This window comes from Odocoileus virginianus, chromosome 2, assembly GCF_023699985.2.
Source record: "Odocoileus virginianus isolate 20LAN1187 ecotype Illinois chromosome 2, Ovbor_1.2, whole genome shotgun sequence".
Taxonomy (NCBI): Eukaryota; Metazoa; Chordata; class Mammalia; order Artiodactyla; family Cervidae; genus Odocoileus; species Odocoileus virginianus.
The window spans coordinates 94,195,799-94,215,040 of NC_069675.1; the positions used below are offsets into that span (position 1 = coordinate 94,195,799).

A 19,242-nucleotide genomic window follows, 5' to 3' on the forward strand; every position below is an offset into this window, starting at 1 on the left:
GTGGTGCAGTCGGGGTTGGGGTGCCCTCCCCCACGTCCGGGCGCCCACGGGTTGGGGGGAGTGGGGGGTCCAGGAAGAGCCCGCCTGCCTCCTCCCGGCCTGGCGGGGGCGCACGGCGCGCGGACTACAATCCCCAGCGTGCGGCGCGGCGCCCCTCCCGAGGCCGTCGCGCGCGTAGGGGGCGGGTTGAGTCCGGCGGCGCCCGGCGCTCAGAGGCTGCGCTGCACCGGGCGGCTCTGCGGCTCGCTCGCCCGTGGGCAAGGCGCCGGAGGAGGTGTTGCCGGCCGGCGCAGCCGGTTTGGATGGCGGGAGGCGGGCGGGGGGAGGAGCGCGGCGGGCGGGCGGGGCCGGCCGAGTGGCCCGGGCCAGGCGAGGCGCAAAGCCGGCAAAGCGCTGCTGAGAACCTGACCCGCGCGCCCAGGAGCGGCTGATGCGCGCCGCGTTCCCTACTCTGCTACAGCCGGCGGGCCGCATCTGGACAAGGTGCCCCGCGGCGGGGGCCGACGCCAGGTGAGCACAGGCCAGAACAATGGGTCTCCGGGCGAGAGACTGTGCTCGGTCGAGTCCGGGGGAAGTGGCAGTACCGGCTTGGGCTGGGGGCGGAGAAGAAGGGGAAACGGGGCGCGCCCTGCTGCTCTGTCTCCTTGCCGGGCGCTCTGTTACCCCGGCTTTTTAGGGGCCGGTGCGATCCATAGTGACCCGGGATCGCGGCCCCGGGAGATCTGGGCATCCCATTCCTTCCTCGTCCACAACCCTCAGGCTTTCGGGACGGGTTTTTGCCTTCTGCCCTGACGGACTTTGGGAGACCACAGTTCTGGAGACCTTGGAGACTTTGGGCATTGAAGTTGCAGGCGCTGGTGCAGTCCTCCTCCTGGCTTTTGCGTTTCGTGTGGAGGAGGGGGAGATGGTCAAAGGGTCCGGACTATGTCTTCATCCTGGCTTGGAGGATCTCAGGCTCCCTCATAGCCGTGACCTTCAGCCCCTCCCCAGGATTAGGAGAGCCTGAAGGCCAACAGCCCCTTCTGCTGTCCCTTGAGCAAGTCTGTAAAGTGCTAGGAATAGAGTCCGAGAGCCCTAATCTCAGCCCTGCCAGCTCTTCCTCCTCCCTTAAGCCCCAGTCCCCGAAGAGTCATCAGAGTGGCTTGCTGAGTGTGTTTGTGGGGTGCTTTCAATGCCTTCTTCCTCTCAATACCTTTCTCCTCTGGGAGATCACCTCTCTGGCACCTCCAGGCTTTTGCCTGTTTTCTCCATCGCCCCCTGTGGGCCAGCAGAGGCATGGTGCTCCCAGGCCTAAGGGCAGGGACTGACCAAGGCCCCTTCCCAAGAAGCTGCACCTCTGGGTGCTGTGACTTGGCCTTATCATCCACAGAAACTCCCTAGGTCTCAGAGTGGGGAGTCGAGCCAGAGGCACTTAAGTCAATACCAAGCTGTTTTGGTTGGGATGCTAGATGTCAGGCGAGAAGACTGTCCTCTGAGACCAATGCTCGTTATACCCATTGCACAGAGGAGAAGACTAAGGACTAAAGTGGGAAAGGGACTTGTCCAAGATCATTCAGAGAGTCCAGGGCATAAATGGGACTGGGAGGCTGGAACCAGCCTCTGACCCACAACCCAGCTCCTCACCTCAAGTCCAGGCCTCTAGCCTGACCCTTCCAGACTGTCCTGGGGTGGGACCCAGTCCTCAGCTACCCTGGTCCATCTGACCCCACTGCACATTGACCATCTGAGATGATAGTGGCCTGGCTGCCTGGGGCCAGGAGGTAGGGGACCCAGGCACTCAGGTCCACTGACCGCCCTGTGCCCACAGGCCACAATGCTGCTTGGGGCGTCTCTGTTGGGGGTGCTGCTGTTCTCCTGGCTGGTGCTGAAACTGCCCTGGACCCAAGTGGGGTGCTCCCTGTTCTTCCTCTACCTGGGGTCTGGCGGCTGGCGCTTCATCCGAATCTTTATCAAGACTGTCAGGCGTGATGTCTTGTGAGTACCTGGTACAGCCCTTCCTGGGTCTCCTACACTCTTCTGGGTTTAATCTCTCCAAACCAGACTACATGGCCTCTACCAGCACAGGGCACCTGGGCCCCAAAAGAGCAGTCTTTTCTCCGCATCCTTCCCCTCACAATAGTACATGATACCTCCATTGCCACGGTCAAAGTCTCTTCCCAGGGAATCTCCCTAACCTGGTGCCCCTTAGCCTGGAGCAGACTTGGGGGTCTGGTCCATACACTGAACACCAGGCATGTTGAGGAGACCTCAGTAAGGGGTCCCAAGAAGATGCTGTAGCTTGTGAGAGGGTGAAGAGGAACCCTGTGGGGAAGTCCCTGTCCTCCGGCTGGCGTGGGTTCTCAAGCAGACCCTGAATCATGCCCACAAAGAAGCTGCTCCACAAAGAAGGGCAGATATGGCCCACAAGGAGGATATCCTGTACCAGAAACCCTGGCTGCCACCTGCTCTGCACCAGACGCTGGGCTGACTGGGTGTGGGGTTGAGTGGACAGGGCAGTCCTGGGCCTGGAACAGGCTCAGACTGGTCAGGGAGACCGGCAGAGGACACAGAAAACCCGCAGGTTGTTAGGGCCCTGGGAGCAGAGACCCTGGCAGTCTTGTCTTGCTCATGGTAGTGTCCCAGCAGTGTGACCCGCACCCAGAACAGGCAGCTCAGCGTTTGTCAATCTGAGCTGATTGCAAAGGAGTTGAATCGCCACCGCGGGAAGGATGGTAGCAGCCCAGAGCTGTGGGGGCGTGAAGCAGAGAGAGACGGCTTCAGGCCTGGGCCCTGGGAAATCAGAGGAGGCCTCCCAGAGGAGAAGCAGGTGTGCTTGAGAGTCACCTCCAGGAGGTGGAAGCAGGGGGCGCCAGTCAGAGGGCATGGCAGCAGCAAAGGCAGAGAGGCTGGGGAGCCAGGAGAGTTCAGGGGTCTGAGGTGGCAGGGCAAGGCAGGGGGATGTTGCCAAAGGCTTGTTGCACAAGCATCGGTTGAATGTCAGTGCCCTGCCTGGCACCTAGCAGGGCCTGGGAGCAAGATGGTGAGGCAGGACAGAGCCCCACCCTTGTCGGGCCCACAGGGAGGGAAACCGGACAAATTGCAAACTTGTCCTTTTTTACTGGAGTGGTGAGGGGAAGATGGATGATCTGGAGGTGTGCCAGGTTCAGGACGAGGAGTTTGGACTTTGGCTTGGTCCCTGGAGTCGTGGAAGGCCCTGACAGAGCTGCAGACTCGGAGCAGAGCTTAGAGGGCAAAAGGGGTTGAACTCTGGAGTCGGAGGGGACTGAAGTTCAAATGTCAGCACTGCCACGTTGTCCCACCTTGAAGCCCGGGGCAAGTGCTGGGCACCAGTGTCTTCCTCTGTACCAGGCGGGGAGGGAGTCATCGCCTGGGTACCTGGTGTTAGCATGCAGCATCAGTGAGTCACTACAGGTAACGCTGCCCCACACACGGGTGCTAGGAAGGGGGTGTCGCAAGCGATCAGACAAGGGTCTCGGGACCCCCTATTCCTAAGCCCAGCAGTCACAGCTTCCTTGCTCCTCCTCCCCTCCCCCAGCGGCGGCACCGTGCTCCTGAGGGTGAAAGCCAAGGTCCGACGGTACCTACGGGAGCGGCGCACGATCCCCATGCTGTTCGCTGCCACAGTCCAGCGCCACCCGGACAAGACAGCCCTGATCTTCGAGGGCACAGACACGCACTGGACCTTCCGGCAGCTGGACGACTACTCGAACAGCGTGGCCAACTTCCTGCAGGCGCAGGGCCTGGCCTCTGGCAACGTGGTCGCCCTCTTCATGGAGAACCGCAATGAGTTTGTGGGCCTGTGGCTGGGCATGGCCAAACTGGGCGTGGAGGCGGCACTCATCAACACCAACCTCCGGCGGGACGCGCTGCTCCACTGCCTGACCTCCTCCCAGGCCCGGGCCCTCGTCTTTGGCAGCGAGATGGCCCCAGGTGAGCCCTAAAGTGGCAAGGGACAGGCAGGGAGTCCCATGGGACTGCCGCAACCCACCTCCAGCCCCCAGGGGAGGCTGTGTGTGGCTCAGAGGTTAAGGGCATGAGCCCTGGAGTCAGACGGCGTGGGCTCTTCCCTCCCCATTCCCTTGGGAGCCGGGAGACCCGGGGAGATGGTAGTCCTCTGCCGTGGTCTCCTCACCACAGCACCGTTTTCAGAGAGGTGCTTAACAGAGTGAACCATTAACAAAGCAGTTGATGCTAGGTCAGCACTCAGACACGATGGTAACCATTCTTGTGACTCACCTGGCCTCACCTCAGTCGGTTCAGTCACTCAGCCAGTCCTGTCCGACTCTTTGCGACCCCATGGACTGCAGCACGCCAGGCCTCCCTGTCCATTACCAACTCCCAGAGCTTACTCAAACTTATATCCATCGAGTCAGTGATGCCATCCAACCATCCCATCCTCTGTCGTCCCCTTCTCCTCCCGCCTTCTATCTTTCCCAGCATCAGGGTCTTTTCCAGTGAGTCAGTTCTTCGCGTCAGATGGCCAAAGTATTGGAGCTTCAGCTTCAGCATCAGTCTTTCCAATGAATATTCAGGACTGATTTCCTTTAGGACGGACTGGTTGGATCTCCTTGCCATCCAAGGGACTCTCAAGAGTCTTCTCCAACACTACTGTTCAAAAGCATCAGTTATTTGGTGCTCAGCTTTCTTTATAGTCCAGCTCTCACATCCATACCTGGCCTCACCTACCTGATCTGTAAAACGGGAACGAGAAGCCACTCCCTGTTGTGCCTCGGAGCTTATGTTTATTGGCCTCCACTCTAATCTTCACAAAGCCTGGTGAAAGCAGAGAGTGTCATCTTGGCTTTACAGAGGACGAGACTGAGGTGCAGAGTGGTGCGAGGCACTCACCCAGAGCCACACAGCTGTTAAGTGGGTGATGGAACCGAGATTTTAGCTTGAGCTTGACCCCAGTGTCCCTGGCCTCTCTCCCCACGCTGTTGCGACTAATGGGCTAATGTCGTGGGCTAATGGGCAGAAGAGGTTACAGAGATGCTGAAACGAGAGGAAGAAGGCGGCAGGGAGAGAGTGAGAGGGTTGGAAGAAGTTAAGAGGAAGTATGGCTGAGTGGGCCAGGACCAGCCTGTGCTCCAGGTGCTGAGTGTCTGGACATTTGTAGTGCACAGGAGAGCCTGAGAGAAGGCCGCCACCCTGTGAAGAGGCTGGAGGGCTGCCAGCCTCTGATCACCCCCTGACTCCTCCCTCCTAACCAGTCCCCCACAGATTAGCATCATACAGGGGATAGAAGCGTAAACCTTGGGGTGAGGTAGAGCTGGCTTTGAGTCCCAGATCTGGCACATTCTAGCTGTGAGTGCCTCTTGTGCTTGGGGCCTCAGTGTTCCCATCTGTAAGATGGGCTGTTACTGGTACCTGTTTCCTGAGGTGTGTGAGCAGGAGCATTCATGTAAAGAGCCCGCCACCTGATCAGCCAGCTGCTCGCGGGAGCCCTTGCTTCTCTCAGCATCTTCCTTATAACAAGTCCCAGGCGCTTCACCCACCTCTCTGCCACACCCAGCCAGCGTCCCCTGACACCATGCTCAGCCCCACATGAGTAGAGGTCCCCAGAACACGGGTCGGGGGGGAGAGCCTGGCCTGCCTGCAGATCTATCTTGTTTCCTCCACAGCTGTCCTTGAGATCCATGCCAACCTGGACAACTCGCTCAACCTCTTCTGCTCCGGTCCTTGGGAGCCCAGCGCGGTGCCCATTGGCACAAATCACCTGGACCCGCTACTGGAAGATGCCCCCAAGCACCAGCCCAGCCATCCCAACAAGGGCTTCGTAGGTGAGCCCCTCACCCCCACAGAAGGGTTCAAAGATGGCCAAGAGACACAGCGGGGGCCTCGGGGCCTGGGTTCCTCTGTACACTTGCTGTGTGACCTGGAGTGAGTCATGTCGCCTCCCTTTTCCATTTGGGGAAAATGAGCACAGTCCCCAGCTTTTACTGCGAAGACTGCATGAGCTGGCACGTGTCAAAGTGCCAGGCACTTCTTGAACATGCAGTTCTTGAACAGCCTTCGTTGATGCCCAATGCATGCAGGAACACAGGAGCCCAGAAGCCTGCCTCGTCCAAGTGTGGGCTGGGCTCAGGCCCACGGCGAGCCCTTTCATAGTCACCCAGCGGCCGTTCAGGGCGGGCACCTGTTGTGATCCTCTCCCTGCTCTGGGCTCCCTGCCCCCTACCCCCTCCTCCAGGCAGCCTTCCAGACCCTCTCGCCTCTCTTCCTCTCCGCTCCACAAGCCTGCCATGTGGAACCCACTGCTTGCCACATGGCCTGGGGGGGGCGGCGTTTGGAGCCTGGGCCAAGTTCATGTCCAGCTCTACTGCTTCCCTTGTGTGACCCTGAACACCTGAGCTGCTCTCTGAGCCTCGGTTCCCAGAGCCAGGAAACGGGATGGCAACCGAACCTATGCTTGAGGGCTGGAAAAGGTCTCATGGAGAGCTGGGGTCATTATCGTTGAACTCTGCCATCTGTGGCTCTTGTGTGCTGGGTGCTTTTGTAAGCTCCTTGAGGGCAGGGCCTCTGGCTGGTTGAGTCTGGTGCCCAGCCTTGGGCTGACATGCCGTGGGCACCCTGTAACATGAGAGTTACTGCATAACATGTGGCGTCACCCCGTAGCATGCCTGACCTCCCAGAACCTCAGCCTGGTGGGACTGAGCCTCACACAGAAACCGTGACGTGCCGTCCTGGCGCTCAGATCTGGAGGGATAAAGACAGGGTTGCTGGTGCAAAAGCTGCCTCTGAGCCCCGCTGCCTGCGGCTGGTACCTCCCACGCAGTAGGCATCACCTCCTCTGAGAAAGCCCTCCCTGGAGCCCGGGTTCAGTGCTGCCGCCGGGCTTTGGCAAGCCATGTGCTTGCCAACACGCAGTGCTCGCTGTTGGAAATGCCCGCCTACTCATCTTCCTGTCCCACTGGGCAGGCACCTCGCTCTTAGGCAAGGCCTGTGCTCATACTAGTCACTGATGTCACCCTGGCCCTGGCACAGAGTGAGGGCTCAGAAGAGTGTTGAAGGAACCAGTGCAGGTAGTGGTGGCTGGGGTCATCAGGGTAGGCTTCCTGGAGGAGGTGTGCTGGGAATGGGTGTTAAGTGATACACACCTACCAATGTCTGACTCTGTGCCCAGCCTTGTGCTGGCCCCTCTCATAGCCGCTCCTGCCTGTTTTCCTCAGATAAGCTCTTCTACATCTACACATCAGGCACCACCGGGCTGCCCAAAGCTGCCATCGTGGTGCACAGCCGGTAAGGGGACGGTGCCCTGGGAGGGGAGACTTGGGGAGGTGGGGCCTGGGGCGCCTCTCCTCCTGCCTTTCCAGAGGCCCACGGAGCCTTTGACCCTCTGCCTTCCCAGGTATTACCGGATGGCCGCCCTGGTGTACTACGGCTTCTGCATGCGGCCCGACGACATCATCTATGACTGCCTCCCCCTCTACCATTCTGCAGGTAGCCTGGGCCCGCCCCCTCGGTGCCCAGCTGCCCCTGAGCCTTCAGAGCCCTACCCGTCCTGGCAGGCTCCATGTTGCAGTAGAAACATAACAAGCTTTGGAGTCAAATCTGGGTTCAAATCCAGATGTGGGCATTGACCTAGATGAGAGTGGCCACACCAGCATAATTGGTGGGTGCGGCGGTGTCCCGCAGAGCACCTGGGCTGGTCTGACCATTCAGTCCATTTCCACGGGTGTGGACAGCCTGGCTGCTTGGTCTGGGGGCCCTATAGAAAGACGGAGATGGACTAAATATAGTTTCTGCCCTTAAAGGTGCTTAGAGTTGGAGTGTGTGTGTTGGGGGCAGACTGAATGATGGGAACCCTACCCTGAACTCTCAGGCAAGAAAGGGCATTGAGTGTGGGGAGGGGCAGGGAGCAAGGAGTTCAACTCAAAAGAGCCCAACTCCAGGAAGGCTTCCTGGAGGAGATGCCCCTACAGGCAGATGTGAAGCCAGGCAGGCTAGCTCAGTTCTGGCTGGCTGAATGGCAGTGTTACAGCTTTGGGAGAAGGAGCTTGGGGCCAGCTCCAGAGGCTTCAGGGGACTGTCTAAGTAGTGTGCACTTGATCCCGTAGGCACTGGGGAGCCATGGAAGGTGTCTGACTGGGAAGAGATGTGACCAGTTAGAGTTGGAGGGGCAGGACAGGGGAAAAGGAGAGTCTTTGAGGGGGTTGGACTGTACAAGAGGAGGCTCTGGAGTATACGATGTTTCTCCTTTGTCTGACTTACTTCACTCAGTACTGTATAGCCCCAGGGAACTCTACTAGGTGTTATGTGGCAGTCTGGATGGGAGGGGAGTTTGGGGGAGAATGGTTACATGTATATGTATGGCTGAATCCCTTCGCTCTTCACCTGAAACCATTAACCATTGTTGGTTAATCAGCTATACCCCAGTGCAAAATAGTTAAAAAAATAAAGTGACATATTTGGTGGCCAAAATAAACAAAAAGACGAGGCTCTGGAGGGAAAGAGCTCCTGTCTGTCTCCCTGACCCCTGGGTTCCCCCTCTGCCTTCAGGAAACATCGTGGGGATGGGGCAGTGCCTGATCCACGGCATGACCGTGGTGATCCGGAAGAAGTTCTCGGCTTCCCGCTTCTGGGATGACTGTATCAAGTACAACTGCACAGTGAGTGAGAAGGGAAGGGGTGGGGCGCCCCTGCGCCCCTCCCACCAGTTCTGCGCAGGGACACAGAGCTGAAGGCAGCCAGCTGTTTACTCGGGGCAGCGTTCCCATTGTTCACAAGCGGAGACTGAGGCCTGGAGAGGGAAGGGATCGCACAGCTGGCCCCGGGGATAGTAGAGGTAGGGGCTTGGGAAGGCTGTGAAGTAGGGGCAGCCTCCAGGGCCCAGACTCATGCCAGGTCCACCCGCAGATCGTGCAGTACATCGGTGAACTGTGCCGCTACCTCCTGAACCAGCCGCCCCGGGAGGCGGAAAACCGGCACCGCGTGCGCATGGCGCTCGGCAACGGCCTCCGGCAGTCCATCTGGACCGACTTTCGTAGCCGCTTCCACATCCCCCAGGTGGCCGAGTTCTACGGGGCCACGGAGTGCAACTGCAGCCTGGGCAACTTCGACGGCCAGGTGCGGCCCAGGTTGGGGACGCAGAGGGCCCACGGGAGACACGGACGGCGGAGGGGAGGGCGGGCTTCCGGCATGGAGTGTGGTCACGGGAGCCGGAGCCCCGGCTCTCAGCCCCGTAGACTGTCCGGTTTCCGGCCCGTGGTGGAAGAGCCCGGGCCCAAGGCTTGGCCTTCGCAGGTGGGGGCCTGTGGCTTCAACAGCCGCATCCTGTCCTTCGTGTACCCCATCCGGCTGGTTCGTGTCAACGAGGACACCATGGAGCTGATCCGGGGCCCTGACGGTCTTTGCATTCCCTGCAAGCCAGGTCTGCCCGAGGGTTGCAACTGGGGGTCAGGCTGGGAGGGCTGGCCCAGGAAGGGGACGGGGCAGGGATGGGTGTGTGGGTGGGTGGGGAGCCCCATTCTGATCTGCGGCCAGAAGTCAGCCCTTCTGTTAGGGCTGCATGGCATTTATTTCTTGATGCGTCCATCCACTCAGTCACCATCCCATCCACCCATCAGCCCATTCATGCACATTTGTGCTGTGGACCCTGAGCCCCAGCCGCCAAAGCCTCCCAGCTCTGTGCCTGAGTCCCTCTCCTGCACGTGGTTGTGCTGAGGAGGCGGCGTGGTACAGGATGCAAACCTCTGAGCAGAGCGGGGCCTGGGGAGTGCTGACTTTGGTTAGGCCGTCCACACTGAGCTTGACCACCCTTTCATTTGTTCAGTGACCAAGTGTTACTGAGAAGCTCCCAGCCCTCGGGGCTCCCGGGCTGATGGGGAAAGGGAGCATTTCTGGGGGCTGCTGCTGGGGGCATTTTAGTATGAAGGAGACCCCAGGGGGACCTGACCCTGCCTCCTCTGGCCGCAGGTGAGCCGGGCCAGCTGGTGGGCATCATCATCCAGCGAGACCCCCTGCGGCGCTTCGACGGCTACCTGAACCAGGGCGCCAACAACAAGAAGATCGCCCAGGATGTCTTCAAGAAGGGGGACCAGGCCTACCTCAGCGGTGGGTGGGCACCTCTCCGGAGGCCTTTGCCGCCCCCTGGGGAGGAGGGGGGGTTGAGGGGCCCCACCCTCAGGAACACCTCCCCCCACCAAGCCCCTGGGCCCCCCTCACCACATGACTTCTCTCTAGGTGACGTGCTGGTGATGGACGAGCTGGGCTACCTGTATTTCCGTGACCGCACAGGGGACACGTTCCGCTGGAAAGGCGAGAACGTGTCCACCACCGAGGTGGAGGGCACGCTCAGCCGCCTGCTGGACATGGCCGACGTGGCCGTGTACGGCGTCGAGGTGCCAGGTATCCCGAGAGGCGGGAGGGGCCAGACGTGTGTGCGGAGCAGCCCGCGGGGCCATGGCCAGCCAGCCGCTCACTGTCCACTCTGCCACCCCCCCAGGGACCGAGGGCCGGGCCGGCATGGCCGCCGTGGCCAGCTCCTCTGGCAGCTGTGACCTGGAGCACTTAGCCCAGCTCCTGCAGAAGGAGCTGCCGCTGTATGCCCGCCCCATCTTCCTGCGCTTCCTGCCCGAGCTGCACAAGACAGGTGTGTCCCCCCCGACGCCCAGCTCCAAATCATGGGTGGGTGCCAGCCCAGGCCCCTTGCCGGGCCCTTGTGGGGAGACCGGCTGGCTGTCATTCGCCCTTCCCCACAGCCTCTCTGGGTGGTCGGCAACGTGACCTAGCTGTGAGCTGACGCCACCTCCTGAGAGAGGTGATGTGTCCATTATCAGTGGAACCAGTACTGAGTGGGGTGGTCTGCTCCAGGCACTGTGCTGGGCCCTGGGGATGGAGGGGACAAATTGCAGCAGGACCTGTGTGCCTCCCTGGAGTTTCCAGAGCAGGAGGCAGCCACAGGATAAGGAATTGGTAAGATAAAAGAGTGCAGTGCTGATAGGAAACTGATAGGAAAGGGAATGTGACTTGGGGATGACTGGAAGGCTCCCCTGAGGATGCTCCGGTTCAGCAGGAGACCTGAGTGAGAGAGAGAGAACTCTGTGGGGACAGGAGGCCCTCTGGAACAGCCAGTGCGGAGTCCCTGCGGCAGGGAGGTGCTTGGTTGCTAGGGGACTGAAAGGAGGCCCCCGAAGCTGGAGCCAGTGAGGGGTGGGCAGCGGCCTGTGGTGGGATGGGAGGGCCCAGGGGAACCCCAGGAGGGTCTGAGCAGGGTAGTGACCCAGTCAGACTCATATCCTGCAAAGCCCGCCAGTGTCCGAGGGGCTGCAGATGGCCCTGGGGGACGGGGAGATGAGAGAAGGGCAGGGTAAGCGGTGAGTCCAGATAGACAGCAAGCACCCTGAGGACTGGATGGCCACTGTGACTTCTGCATCCCTGAGGGACAGGGAGGCTGTTGGACCTTAGGCCTCAGACAGGCTTTGCTGTAGGACAGACAGCCCCCAAGCTTACTTAGGGCTCCGAACAGGTGTCTTATTTGCTCACAATTTGTGGGTCAGTAATTTGGGGTGACGTTCAACTGAGCATTCTTCTGTTGGCCCCACCTAGGGTCAAATAGTGTCATCAACAGCTTCCCTGGCTGTCCAGTGGTTAAGACTCCATCTTGCAGTGCAGGGGGTGTGTGGGTTCAATCCCTGATCAGGGAACCAAGGCCCCACATGCCGTGGGGTGTGGCCCCCAAATATTTTAAGTTTTTAAAGAAATAGTGCCATTGGGTGTGAGGTGGCCTCCCTCACGTGAGGCTCCCAGCTGGTCTGCCCCGCAGCAGTGTCCACAGACCTGTCTGCGGTGATGGAGGTGTTCTCTGACCACGCTCTGCAACAAAGCAACCGTCAGCTCCCAGTAGCTGTTGAGCACTTGAAGTGCGACTAGTGTGAAGGGGAAAGTGAATTTTAAATTGTGTTTAGTTAAATTTACATAGCCACACATGGCCAGTGACTACCCACTTCGGTTCGGTTCAGTCGCTCAGTCGTGTCTGACTCTCTGCGACCCCATGAATCGCAGCACACCAGGCCTCCCTGTCCATCCCCAACTCCTGGAGTTTACTCAGACTCATGTCCGTTGAGTCAGTGATGCCATCCAACCATCTCATCCTGTGTCATCCCCTTCTCCTCCTGCCCTCAATCTTTCCCAGTATCAGGGTCTTTTCTAATGAGTCAGCTCTTCCATTCAGGTGGACAAAGTATTGGAGTTTCAGCTTCAACATCAGCCATTCCAATGAACACCCAGGAATGATCTCCTTTAGGATGGACTGGTTGGATCTCCTTGCAGTCCAAGGGATTCTCAAGAGTCTTCTCCAAAACCACAGTTCAAAAGCATTAGTTCTTCGGTGCTCAGCTTTCTTTATAGTCCAACTCTCACATCCATACATGACTACTAGAAAAACCATAGCTTTGACTAGACGGACCTTGTCTAAGTGGCCTTTGCTGGGACGGTTCCCCTTTGTTCCACATGGCTTTCCATCCTTCAGAGGTCAGTCTGGTCTCAGGGCACCCCCAAGCGGGTGAGGATGGAAGCTTCAACACCCCTTGAGGCCTAGACTCACCCAGACCGCCCACAGTGTGGCTTCTGCCACATTCTCTGAGTCAGAGTAAGTTGTAAAACCAGTCTAAATTCAAGTAGGCGTTGAGAAAGACTCCAGCTCTTGCTGGGAGAATTGGCTGATGCACATGACAGAGAAGCCAAGACAGGAAGCTGTAGGCATTTCTGGTATCCATTGTACCTGAGTTCAAATTCTTAATAGCTGTGTAACGTTGGCCCAGAACTGTGCTTCTCTGAGCCTCAGTCTTCTCATCTGTCTAGTGGGGCCAATACCATTGAGTGAAAGGTATAGAATTTATTAAGGGGGAAAATGGTAATCGAACTATTTCAGAGATGCTGAAATCTGAAATCTTGTGCATCTCAGAATCCATAGAATAGGGTTTTGTCCCCGCCCCCGGGGTTGAGGTACAGATTACCTGAGATCAGCTCTGTACCCGGGAGGTGCTCAGGTTAAATGAGCCCTCAGGAAAGGCCGGTGTCCTGCCCTCAGCCTGATGTCACTGAGCACGTGGCCCTGGACAAATAACTTCCCTTCTTTGGGCCTCAGTTTCCTTGTCTACAAAGAGGGGTAGGTACCTCCGCCCCCTCCCCTTTGCCAGGGCTGCTGAGGAGCGGTGCATTCTGTAATGGATGAAGCCTTTGCAAACTGTAAAGGGCTGTGTCCCTCCTCCCACGATTCCCCTCGCCTATGTTCCCTCCAGCCCTCCTCCCTGCCCCTCCTCAGCCCAGGTGGACAGGTTCCTGGAGGTCGGACCCCTGCCCCACACCCTCTGACCCTTCTCCCACTTGTCTTCTCCCTCCCTCAGGGACCTTTAAGCTACAGAAGACAGAACTGCGGAAGGAGGGCTTTGACCCAACAGTTGTAAAAGACCAGCTGTTCTACCTGGATGCCCGGAAGGGCTGCTACGTCCCACTGGACCAAGAGGCCTACACTCGCATCCAGGCAGGCCAGGAGAAGCTGTGATTGGCCCTGAGTCCCTCTTGAGGGCCAGCGGATACTGCATCTAGAGCCCCAGCTCCCACCCCGGAGGGGTCCTGGGCGAAGCCAGACCAAAGCAAGCAGGGCCTGGCACCACCCCCCGAGATGCCGACCTGTACCCCTCAAAACTGCCAAGGGACTCACTGCCACCTCCCCGCTCCACCCTGAGGCTTTCTGTGAAAGCTTCAGATCCACTTTATGTCTTCAAGGCCATGTGGGGGTCTCTGGGCCTCAGGCTGAGACTGAGACTAGGCCCCGCGGGGTAATGTCTCGGGTCAGGACAAAGGGAAATAGAGGGTCTCCAAGCACTTGGCAAAGAACAGGCAGCTTGTAAATGGAACCAGGGCAGAAGCCCCCAGACTCAGGAAGCCGGGAGGGCCGGCGATCGGACATCCGAAGAGGATCCAGGCCCTGGGACCACGCAAGTGTCCCTCAGCCCTGCGGGGCAGGAGGGGACCACCCTGCAGCAGGCAGCCTGGACGGGGCACCCCTCTCATCCTCTGGGCGGCTGCCTGGCTGTCCCTCAGGCGGAGCCTCTCTGTCTTTGCTGGTCTGTCCACATCTCCTCCTGGCCTGGCTGTGAGGGGAGAAGGGGCGTGGGGCACTCAGAAGCCAATAAACTCCGCCTTGCCTCCCCGAGCCTGTGTGCACACTCACCCCAGCCCATGCCCCATTCATCCCTCCCCCACTCCTTCGTTCATTTAGACCGAGGGATGTAGCAGGTAAGATGCCACGGTCCCCACATCTCAGGTGAGGGGCGGTTCCCACCTGAGCCCTGCCAGGTGTCACTTAGGAGCCTGTGGCCTTGGGCAAGTAACTGTCTCCTCTGTGAATCCGGAGGATCCAGATAGCCGAAGGGAGCCAGGCTGAGGAATGGGCCGTTCAGAGCCACGGAGGGAGGAAGCCCTAGGCCGGCGCAGGGTCCCAGCTCCACACTTGTTCATGCTGTTCCTTCTGCCAGGGCTGCACTTTCCCAAGGGGTTGGGGGCTCTCGGGCCACAGAGCAGGCAGGCCTAGCCAGCCGGGTGGAGTCTGAGAAGGCTTCCTGGAGCCATCTTCCCAGAGCTGGTGAGTCTGCAATGCCAGTGGAGGGCCAGCTGTCCCCTGGAGCCCATCCCTGGTGTCACACCCAGGCTAGAAGTGCTCAGCCCAGCGGGAAGTGGGGGAGAGGGGAGACCATTCAGCCCAAGCCAGGGCCACAGGCAGAGCACGTACGCCAGGGCTTCACTATTTAACCCTCGCCACCGTCCATCATTTGACTGGAGTTGCAGAGTGAGTGCTGGGACTGCAATGCCAGCCTCATGCCCTTCCCACCACTCCACTGCCGCCTCCTTGGTGCAGAAGGCAGCTTCCATGTCACGCATGCTTGTAGAGCCAACTGTGAGCCACACCCCAGCCAGCAACTGACTGGGTGATAGGTGGCCAGGATAAGTCTGGGGTACCTCCTGGGGTGGGGGGTGACCTTTGAAAGATGATGGATTTCCGATGCCACTCTTGGGGGAAGCGAGGGGGCGGCAGAGCTGGAGTTGGCCCTTGGAGGGAGATGATACCTGGTGGGATTTGGGAGTGGCAGGCAAGGGCGCAGTGCCCGAGTATGACCAGCAGAGGGCGCGTGGGTCCTGCAGAATCAGATCCAGCCCTTCACGATCTGCCGAGGGAAGGAGGGACAGAGTCCCCACGTGACCCCCAGGCAAGGGACCCAGCCCAGAGCACTCTGTGGTGGGCCTTTGATTGGGCTTCCAGTGGGGCTGGGTGTGACTGATGGTGAAACTTTGTGTCTTTAACCTTCAGCAATGGGAGGGCTCTCCAATGGGAAGGAGCCCCCAGGGGTGCCTGTTCCTTCCCTTTGGTTGAACACAGTCACTAAGATGCAATACAGAGGAGTGGTCAAAAGCTCCTGTTTAGGCCTGCTCTCAAGTCCATTGGCCAGGCTGAGCCTCTGTCCTCCCCTATAAGTGGTGGTCTAGGTGGCTCAGTGGTTTTAAGAGCCCACCTGCCAATGCAGGAGACACGGGTGCGATCCCTGGGTCAGGAAGAGCCCCTGGAAAAAGAAATGGCAACCCACTCCAGTATTCTTGCCTGGGAAATCCACGGATGGAGGAGCCTGGCGGGCGACAGTCCTTGAAGCTGCAAACAGTCGGACACAACTGAGTGACTAAACACAACAGGAATCCCTGCCCCAGGACAGTTGTGGACATGTAATGAGACTGTGATTGGAAATCTAGCCCAGGAACTGGTGCTGATATCTGAGGTACATGGTAGTTAAAAGGAAAAAAAGGACGTGTTTTCGGTGTTAAGATCCCAGCCTACGCCTAAGTTTCCCACTTCTGTACCAGCCCCCTCTCCCAAGCCCCTCCAAGAAGGGTGGAGCTGGTGGGCCCCTGGGCCTTGCAGCTCCTGTCTGCCTCTGCTCATCCCAGACCATGGCTGTGAGTCATCTCCCGTGCCTGCAGCAGGTGCTCAACACCTGTTTGTGAAGTTAATTCACAAGAGCTACTGTTCACTGGGCATTTCCTGACATTTATATAGTGCTTCAACTTCCCAGTTGGTGACAGTTGGCAAAGAATCCACCTGCTCATGCAGGAGACACAAGAGACACAGGCTCGATCCCTGGGTCGGGAAGATCCCCTGGAGAAGGAAATGGCAACCCACTCATCTTCTTTCCTGGAGAATCCCATGGACAGAGGAGCCTGGTGGGATACACAGTTTACAAAGTAGTGTCCATTCATCTGCGCAGCAGATTCAAAAGGCCTCTATGCAGGGGGCAGGCTTGGGGGGACACGGTGAGATCCGCCCTCAGGGAGCCCACTGTCTAGGGGCTGGGGAGAAGGGGCAACCAGTCAGGAAGCAAAGGGTCTGTGCTAAGCTGCACCCTAACCCCATGTCTTGGCTGGGGTAGGAGGTGAGGAAGTTGTGTTTCATGGTCACAGGCTTTTCAAGGTAGAGTCATTCAAGAAGAGGAGGAGGGAAGAATGGCCCAGATAGAAGGGGCAGTGAAAGGTCAGGTCGAGCAGGGCAGGTGAAAGAAGGGCCTGTAGGGCTGCAGGGGTGAGGCTGGGGAAGAGTCCAGGCTGGGTATGCAAAGTGAATCTGTTGCGGGCACTCCTTGCACACCTGGAGGACTGGGAGCTCTGCTAGGAAATCCTTCAATAAGCCCAAACACACTCCTTTGACCTAACAGCCACCAGGAGTGGAGCGCTTCCTATGTGCTGGATGCGACGCCAGGCACTTGATCATCATTAAATCCGTAACACAAAGCAGCTACTATTTTATCCCCATTCCATATACTCGGAGGCTCAGAGAGGCTTTCGTCTTCAGACCACAGGGCCTGTGAATAACAGCGCTGGGAGGCACCGCCCTGCCCAGTCTCAGTATTCCCATCTGCAATCTGAGCCCAGGGAGGCTGCCAGAGGCCTGCCTTGAGCATCCCCGGAGGTCCTACCGCCCTTGGACAGGCAAGTGGCTGCCTAGGCCAGCGCTTGGCGTATCACTTTCAATTCCTGGGAAGAAGGTTAAATACCGCCAAGGGGCCTATTGAGGCGCTGGCGGTAAGGGAAGGGGCGACCAAGCGACTTTCAAAGGAGCCTGAATGCGTGGCCAGCCCCTCTGCTGGAGGAGGGGGCCCCGCTTCCTCCCAGCCTAATGATATTCTGGGCTCAGCCCTCGTCTTTGGCGGCAGTTTAACCCGAGCCAGGGCAGATTCCTTTCTCACTGATCTCAGCTTGACACCCAATTAGCACAAGAATGGGAGGAGGAAGCCTGCGAGAGGCGCCTCCCAGCCTCCGGGGCGCACGAGGGGAGCAGGCGGGGAGACAAAGGGCAGCGGGCAGGGGGGCGCCCGCGCCCTCATCTCCCCCGCAGACCCCGCCTTTGTCTCCCTTCGGAGCTTCGGAAGGGATGGAGCCCAGTGCCCGGCTGGCCGGCCTACTGGAGGGACAGGAGTTAGGGTCCACGCCCTTCTTCTGCATGGGTCCCAGGGGAAGGCATTTGAGTGAGCTGAGCCCAACAGGATGCAGTGAGGGTCAGGGGTCCTGAAGGCACGACAGCCTGGGGTTAAGGCCTGACATGTGGGGGTCCGTGAACAAGTCACAGGTTCTGAGCCTCAGTTTTTACATTTGAAAACAGAGGCTAATAGCCCCTGCGAGGAATCAAGCAGGTCATGCATGTGAAGCACCTGGCAGGTGCAGAGTTGAGGGTCATTACTCATTGAATGAGTACGTTGTTGCTATTGATTAGCAGGTTGAGAAGGGATCCCCTGGTAACTCAGCTGGTGAAGAATCGGCCTACAGTGCAGAAGACCCTAGTTCGATTCCTGGGTCAGGAAAACCCCCTGCAGAATTCTCCAGTATTTTTACCTGGAGAATCCCCATGGACAGAGGAGGAGCCTGGCAGGCTACAATCCATGGGGCTGCATAGACACAAATGAGCAACTTTCACTTCACTTCTCTTCAGGAGATTGAGGCTTCCCCAGTAGCTCAGCAGTAAAGAATCCTCCTGCAATGAGGAGATGCAGGTTCGACCCCTGGGTTGGGAAGATCCCCTGGAGGAGGAAATGGCACCCCACTCAAGTAAAATCCCATGGACACAGGAGCCTGGCAGGTTACAGTCCACGGGGTCAGAAAGCGTAGGACATGACGGAAGTGACAGCACAGAAGGCTGAGGGCTTCCCAGGTGGCACAGAATCCTCCTGCCAGTTTAGGAGACCCACTCCAGTATTCTTGCCTGGAAAATCCCATGGACAGAGGAGCCTGGCAGGGGTTTATGGGGTCGCAAAGAGCGCACACAACAGGAGGTTGAGTTAGGTAGGCTGGAGTCGGAGGAAGCACTTTCTCAGTGTGAGAGCCAGGCATTCAGAGTGGGCTGACCTACCCAGAAGTGATGTGGGAAGGGTTCTCACTTCTCTGGGAAGGAAGGAACACCTCTGGCCTCCCTACCTGTCCTCTCCTGCGACCTCCACCTCCCACAATTTCCTGGGACTCGGGCTTAGATGTGACTTCCTTTGGGAAACCTTGCCTGATCCCAGGGCTGGACTGGATCTTCTTTCATCTCCCACAGGTCCCCACGTTCCCCCTTTATAACAACTGATTGCCCTGTGCAGTCTATTTTCACATCTGTGTCTTTTCCAAAATATCAGCCCCAGGATGGCAGGGACCCCTTGGTTTTTTTTAAAGTCCACCCTTGTGTTCCCAGCACCAGCCCTGGGCCTGGCACTTAATAGGTGCTCAATGAATGTTTGTCAAATGGATGAAGTTTTTCAAAAGCTCCAGCTCTCCCATTCCAGCTCAGCAGGCAGCAGTCTGCAGTTAGAGAATATTCAACTCTATGTGGCCTAACTAAAGGTGGCCTCAAGTCAGAGGCCTTTACCTTGTTGGGAAAGAGAAGCCAGTGAGTGACTAAGAAGGGAATTGATATGTCTTCGCTTATTCATTCATTCATTCATTCATTCGGCAAGCACTTACCAAACCCCTACAATGTATAAAGCTCCTTACTATGAGCTAAGGCTCTAAGATGAATCAGGCAAGCTTTCTAGACATCAGCCCTTGGAGAAGCCAGTGGAAATATCTTAGACTATATATGTGTGTGTGTGAGAGGTGGCTCAGTGGTAAAGAATCTGCCTGCAATGCAGGAGACCAGAGTTCAGTCCCTGGGTAGGAAGATCCCCTGGAGAAGGGAATGGCAACCCACTCCAGTATTCTTGCCTGGAGAATTCCATGGATAGAGGA

At 58.2% G+C, this 19,242-nt stretch overlaps 1 protein-coding gene across 1 annotated transcript; it reads left to right on the forward strand.

Annotated features, from left to right (window-relative positions):
* The first annotated feature begins 140 nt into the window (after positions 1 to 140).
* On the forward strand, positions 141 to 14,158 carry SLC27A4 (solute carrier family 27 member 4). The gene is made up of 13 exons (XM_020874938.2): positions 141 to 510; positions 1,808 to 1,974; positions 3,536 to 3,930; positions 5,622 to 5,780; positions 7,170 to 7,239; positions 7,349 to 7,440; positions 8,500 to 8,609; positions 8,857 to 9,066; positions 9,244 to 9,370; positions 9,916 to 10,053; positions 10,183 to 10,347; positions 10,445 to 10,591; positions 13,347 to 14,158. Exons 2-13 carry the CDS (start codon positions 1,814 to 1,816, stop codon positions 13,502 to 13,504), a joined length of 1,932 nt encoding a protein of 643 aa, XP_020730597.2. The 5' UTR covers positions 141 to 510; positions 1,808 to 1,813; the 3' UTR covers positions 13,505 to 14,158.
* Positions 14,159 to 19,242: the final 5,084 nt, after the last annotated feature.